General features: G+C 43.6%; 1 protein-coding gene across 2 annotated transcripts in view; it reads left to right on the top strand.

The window, feature by feature from the left end:
* The first annotated feature begins 45 nt into the window (after nt 1–45).
* Hs2st1 (heparan sulfate 2-O-sulfotransferase 1) overlaps nt 46–6,641 on the top strand; it is a 138,876-nt gene continuing 132,280 nt past the window's right edge. For both annotated transcript variants that reach the window (XM_021158681.1, XM_021158680.2), the window contains exon 1: nt 46–522. In XM_021158681.1, coding sequence (XP_021014340.1) covers nt 399–522 — 124 coding nt within the window. In that variant the 5' untranslated portion in view covers nt 46–398. The remainder of the gene's footprint in view (nt 523–6,641) is intronic.

The raw sequence follows: 6,641 nt of genomic DNA, 5'->3' as shown, positions 1-6,641 counted from the left end.
CAAGGCGTGCGCGTGGTGGCCGAGGGGGAGGGGAGGGGGCGGGCCGAGGGCGGCGCAGCCGCAGCCGCAGCGCCACCGGAGGAGCGCGCGGCCGCGAGCGACCGAGGGAGGGAAGGGAGGAAGCGAGGGAAGAGGGCGTGCGGCCGTGGGGTCCCGAAGTCAGGCGGCAGCGGCAGCGGCAGGAGGGCGCCCGGGCCGTCGAGTGGGCCGGGGAGAAGCGTGCACCAGGCGGCCGGCGCTGGCTCCCGCGGGCGGGAGACCGGAGAGGAGGAGGGGGTCGCTGCGGCGCGGCAGTCCGCGCAGCTCCCGGGTCGGGGTCTCCTCCCGGCGCTTCGGTCGCCCTCGGGGCCCCGCTCCCCGCCCCCCGCGGTATGTCTTGATCGCGAGCGGCGGGTTTCATGGGGCTCCTCAGGATTATGATGCCGCCCAAGTTGCAGCTGCTGGCGGTGGTGGCCTTCGCGGTGGCGATGCTCTTCTTGGAGAACCAGATCCAGAAGCTGGAGGAGTCCCGGGCGAAGCTAGGTGAGGCAACCGAGCGGTGCGCCGGGGCCGGGCTGGCGGGTGTGCATTGCCGGCTCTAGCAAGTGGGCTTCCTCAGGGGGCCTCGGAGAACCTCGAGAGCTGGGACCCGGGCACGTCGAGCTCCCGCCACCGGGGAGGGAAGCTGGGCTGATGAGCTGCACGCGCGAGGTCTCTGGCCAGAGGGCTGCCCCGTCGGCCCTTCACGGAGAGAGGGGACCCAGGTCTGCCTGGAGCTGGTGCTGCTGGAGGACACGAACACTCTCTCTCTCATCTCTTCCAAATCGTTCTGCAAAGCTCTAGTCATGTGCAGAGATGGGGACTGGAATTTGAATTAGGGGCTCCTGGGCACAGGATCCTTTGGGATGGTGGTCGTGGGGAGATTCATCGCGGGGAGATGGGTAGAAATGGAAGGAGACTCCGGGAATGATGGGGAGTGAAAGCGGCTCACGGTAGTGAGTGGCAGGCATGCCTGAGCCTAGGGCAGTAAGGGACCTTAGAATTGACAGCTTTGGTAGGCTGGCCGTGTGGGACAGCGGAGCAGATGATGGCACCGAAAGGAGACATCTGGGGGACTGAAGTTCTTTATGAGTGACGCTAAACTGGTTGATTTGGGCTTCAGAGTAGGGTCGTACGTTTAGGCTGATTGCATGTACAAGAGGGGAGCGTTGAGGGTTTAGAATTGCAGGGTTTACCTTGTGAAAGGAAGAGTGGGGAGAGCGAACGCCATATGGGTCTCTCAAAGCGTCTCTCTCAGTGCCGGAATGGGAAAGGGTGCTTGAAACACAAAATTGGAGTGCGAACTTGTGCAACAGCAGTCGAAAGCGCGGATAGTCGGTGCTTCCGGATAGTGGAGAACTTTGGTGTTTGGAAGTGCTCTGGAGACAGGGACTTAATGATTGACGCGTTTTGATTTAAAAATGTACGGGGCACTTGAAAATCAGCTCAGAGAATGTAATTTGAATATGGGAAACAGCATACACTTTGACCTTGCTAGATGCACCTTGGGGGTGCGGATTAATTTTCAAGAAAAGAAGTTCCAGAAAAGAATTTAAATTTTATATATAGTAGATATTTCCAAGTTTTGGGTAGATTTTAAGGAAGCCTTGAACGCATTTTAAAGAATAGTGTTATAAAAGCAAGAATCGTTTAATTGATGTCCAGCTCCGTGTGAAAGAGAAGCCAAAGGTACTTCCAGTCCTCCTCTCTAGAGTGAAATTTGAAGAACGATTGAATGTATGTACTGGATTTAAAAAGGTTTTATATGGTAAAAGTTATTCAGTTTAAATATTGAAGGTTGAACAGTATCTCCCTTTGCCTTTCACGTGGCTCATCTGTACAACATTTACAGTCAGAGTCTGGCCTCATTCATGCTCCAGCTTTACAGGAAAAAAGTGACTCAGCTTACAATAAATTAAAAGTTGTTAAAATGAGCACTTGTATTTACTATTTCTTCAGTTGGCATTTGGAATTCTCTAGCTGTAGAGGCTCAACCTGATTGAATGTACTTATTGTCTTCCTGACCTGACAGTCTCCTCTCCAGCGTCTGGAAGCTGTGTCTGCCACCAGAATAGCTGTAGCAGTTAAGTTACCTGAGAACACCACAGGTAGAACTATGCGTATCCTCATGGTTTTCATAAAAGGAAAAAAAAAGTCCTGGCAGGAATAAGTGCGTCCGAATGAGTATCTATGAGGGAAACAGCAATTATGCGCCAGAATAAATAACTCTGAGAGATAGGCCAGGGCTGACCACGGTGGGCCAGGCCTGTAGTTCCAGTACTTTAAAAGCTGACACCCCAGGATGGTGAGTTCAAGACCAGCATGTGCTGCTGCATACATAGCACTATCCTGTCTTAAAGAAAAAAAAAGTGAAAAAAAATAGCTTTCAAAGTAACCCAGAGATGCCGGCATGATAGATAATATAACTTTATGTCAGCTCATTATTCTTCTGATTAGATTTTTTTTTTTTTTGTAAATATTTTTATTTTTAAAAGACACAGGTGTTATGTTGTGTTGCCCAGGCTGGGCCAGAACTCCTGGCCTCAAGTGTTCTTCCTTCTTCATCCTTGAGAGAAACTGTAAATGCCCTCCACCTTGCCTCCTTCCCACTCCCACCCCCTTATAAAACCAGTATTGCTTAAAAGTCAGTACTGAGACACTGGCCGTTATCCGGACTCCCCAGGAAGAGACAAAAGACTCAGGCCGTGACTAGATAACTGTTGTCTGTGATATTCTTATCTAATCTTCCAAGAACTCCAGAGATAACTATTTTTCAAATACAGAATAATCCTTAAATTCTATAATTAGGCCAGGGCTGTATCACCAGTAAGTAACTGGTGGAGTCAGAATTGGAAGGCAGGTATGTTTGCTTCCTAATTGACGACTCCTGTAATTACACAAGGGGCTTGAGACTTTGTACTGCCATTCTACTGTAGTTGAGCTCTTTGAATAGCATTTATAAATTGTGTTATCGATGCATATATTGCTGAGAATGAATATTGTTCTGAGAAAACTCAATTTCTGACACAAAGGAATTGCTATAATGCCTTGCCCTTTGCTTATATCCATGTAATGAACATAATTATATTACTCAGCGAAATGGGCTGAAATAGCTTGTTCCTGCTATTGAAGAAGAAAACCTTTGGTTGTTTGGTGTAATTGTAAGATGCAGCATTAAAAAGCATTTTTATTTTGGCATTGGAAGGCTATTGAACATTTTACCCTTAAAAATAGTTTTTATAGTTTATTTTTTTGACTGTAGGAGATTCCAAAGGGTTGTAATGTCTGTTAATGACTGTAATGCAACCTGGTTAAAGTCAACAATATAGATGGGGAGATCTATCTCCAATATAGCAATAGGTATATTCAAAAATAAGGCATCGTTACTGGCCTCTTGGGAAATTATCTAAATAGGAATTCCTAAAGCTCCCAATATTAGTTTTCTACTTTATAGTTTATTTTTTTCTTAAAGGAAATATTCCTGCAGCTTATTGTTATATATTATCTTATAACTTTTTTTTAATTTAATATTATAAATCTTTTTCCATGTCATATCTGACATTTCTGACTTATTCTAATAGCCATATAGTATTCCAAATTATGCATGTATCTTAAATTATTATGTCAGTGATAGTCAATTTGTCTCCACAACTTCCCCACTTTTAAGTCTTGTTATCTATTTTCTTGATATTATAAACAGTGTTGCAAGTATCTTTATGTGATGTTTGAATAGGGGGCATGTTTGGGTCAGAGGAAACATGTTCCTTACCAGTGCTTACCCCAGAGGTTAAGGCACTGCTTGTTGCCAGGCACACAAGCGCTGCAAGTGTTCAGGTTTACATTTCTGACACTGAGGCTGCGAAACAATACTGTTAACTCAACTAGTAGTTCCTTAGTTTGTAGTTAAGCTTTTTATGTTGTTTATTGCTTTCTACTTGTTCTTGTTCATTTGGATAATTTACGACTTTTTAGTTATTTGGGTTTTTAAATGTTAATGTAAATAAATCATTTGTTCTTTATATCTGCTCTTTTCTAAGTCTGCCTTTGTCTCTCAGCTGTAGTATAGTTTATACAGAAAGGTTAAATTTTCCACAAATCTTAACAATGTAGGCAAGTAGCTTTCATTTAAGACTTTGCTGAACCAAGGTAGTATAGTCTCTGTACTTGAGTAGGATACTTTATAGTTTTTATTTTATATTTGCCCTTTAAACCATTTGTTTATGCACAGAGATTTACTATGTTTTCTGATAATCATTTACGGCAAATGTATTCATAAATAATCTGTCTTTTCTCATGTAAATCCTGTTATTCCTATGCTAAAGTTTTGTGTTCTCTTAGCTCAGTTGGTTTCATAGTCCAGTCTTTTTATTAACCTGAAGTTCTTTAGACTTCAGGAACATGTGTGTGTGTGTGTGCGTGCGTGTGCTCACGCATACATATATACACATATACATACATAAACATACATCAAGATGTGTGAATTTTCTAAAACTATATATAGGTCTCATCAGATTTATAAGGGATGATGTGATTCCCTATACTGGTTTAAAAATAAATCACCAATATTTAATGGTTTAAGTAACCCAAGACAGAACTTTTGAAAACCATGAGCTTCCAGGTCAGACTCTTGGGTGCTGATAACGCTGCTGTGATAAACACTTGCACACCATGGGTCACCTTCTGAATGCAAGCACACTGAAAGCCTAGGCTCAGCTCCAAGCGATTACTCAGGGTGCATAGGAACCCGTAAGGAATTTAGGTGGAGACTTGGGTTCTAGCTCTTAAGTTACCTCTGTAAACATTCCAAAGCCAGAGAAACACTTGGGGTTCGGAGTTTGTGTTTCGGCCTGTAGATATTGCGTGGTAAATAAAGCAAGCATAGTTTTAATAGTCGTGTTGACAGCCTTTGGCTCACTGTTGACATGTGCAAGATAAGCACCATAGTTATGAAGAACTTTCTCTGGGAAGTTACGCTTGAAAACGTTATTCTGAAAAAAAAAATGCATTCCTGATTGTCTGGCTAGATGGCTGTGTTCAAGATGGTGTGGTTGTAGATCGTGTAACTAATTTTCTAACAAATGTGAAGGAATAGAAGCGGAAATTAATGTAGCTGTGACTCAGAACTGTAGCTATTAGAAGTTGCTGTTTGTGAAGTATAGCTAGGACTCTCAGGAGTGCGGCCATTGCTGGTGTTGACTGATGGAACAGGGTCACAAAAGCTGCTTTTCCTACAGAGTCATAGAGTTGCGGCCTTCTTCCTATAGGGCGTAAACATTTTAAATAGTATATGTCAGTGACACATTTATGAAGCCACTGTGGGCTTATGGAGGTGTTAGGGTGTGATCCCTTAAACAGAGTTCCATGTAAGTTACACAGTTGTTGCCATTGTGAAAATTGTTAAGTAAATTGTTTTCTCAAAACTCTACGGAAGAACTAATTCCAGGGTCACCGCTGAGACTGCTGTTTGGGGATTTGGTAGTTTTTGAGAAATGCTTGAAACTACGCAGATGCCACCTGTAGGCAGCAGCTACAGGTGAGAGGTCTTGGTCATTGGGTTAGCAGGGAAACAGGAAATTAAAAAAATGCTAGTTTGACGAGTCACTTACCGAATCTTGCTTAAGATGTCCGGAGATGTAGAGACACCACTTGAAGTAGCTGATTGCAAGGTAATCCCAGGTGGTCTGTTTCTCGTCCCAGTAAGCTTTCTAATAGTTCTGTTTAACATGTAGTAAAATCAGGTTGATAACAAATATCCAAACACTGTTCTCTGGGAAGCACTTCACAAGAGCGGATGTTCAGAAGAATTTGATAGGGTTCACAATAACTTCATTATTCACTGTTTTCTCTCCACCCACAAGCGCCCGCAGTCAACGCCCTCTTTTCTGCCTGTTAACTACAAGTCAGTGCTCCAGTTGGGTCACGTGTGCATCTGATCCTACCCTCTGTGTCTCAAGACACAGTTCTAGAAGTTTTCTGTTGTACTGTCATAATTCTTCTGGATTCTTTGTGAACATATTTCTCTCCAAGCCCAAGATTAGAAACCACCCAGCTAACCCTTGTTCCACAACCCTGCTCCCCTTCCCAGAACTCTGTAGAACTCTCTTTAGGAACAGTAGTCACCGTGGCGTTTCCTGAATGCTGTTACCGTTTGTGTCTTCATCTTAGCATGTCAACAGAATTGGATACAACTCTTCACTTCTTCATAGGCATTGTTTATTGGGGCCCAAGCGCACACTGTTAGTTGTGGGGGCCTCCACTTCTGTCTCTGGGCCCCCTTTCTTCCTAAATACTCAGTTTTGAGAGTTTTCTGATTCTCTCTCAGCTGGTGCTTTATATGTTGACAATTTATAAATACAGTAGTGTTCTTAGCTCAGGCCTATTTTCTAGGCATTAGACTTACATAATTCAGCTTCATTGACATTTTAATGGAAGGGGGTTAACAGACTTTTCAAATTCATTATCTCTAGAACTGATCATATGATCTTTCTATCCCTGTGTCACCCAAACTCAGTTTCTTTCCTTCTCATTTTGACGAAAGCCCCATCCCTTAAGATTCTAAGGTTTCCTGGGACCTTTGCTTTTTCTCTGCATCTAATGTATCAGAAATGTCACATTAGCTTCAC

This window comes from Mus caroli, chromosome 3 (genome assembly GCF_900094665.2).
Source record: "Mus caroli chromosome 3, CAROLI_EIJ_v1.1, whole genome shotgun sequence".
Classification (NCBI taxonomy): domain Eukaryota; kingdom Metazoa; phylum Chordata; class Mammalia; order Rodentia; family Muridae; genus Mus; species Mus caroli.
This window is presented reverse-complemented; position numbering and strand designations above follow the sequence as displayed.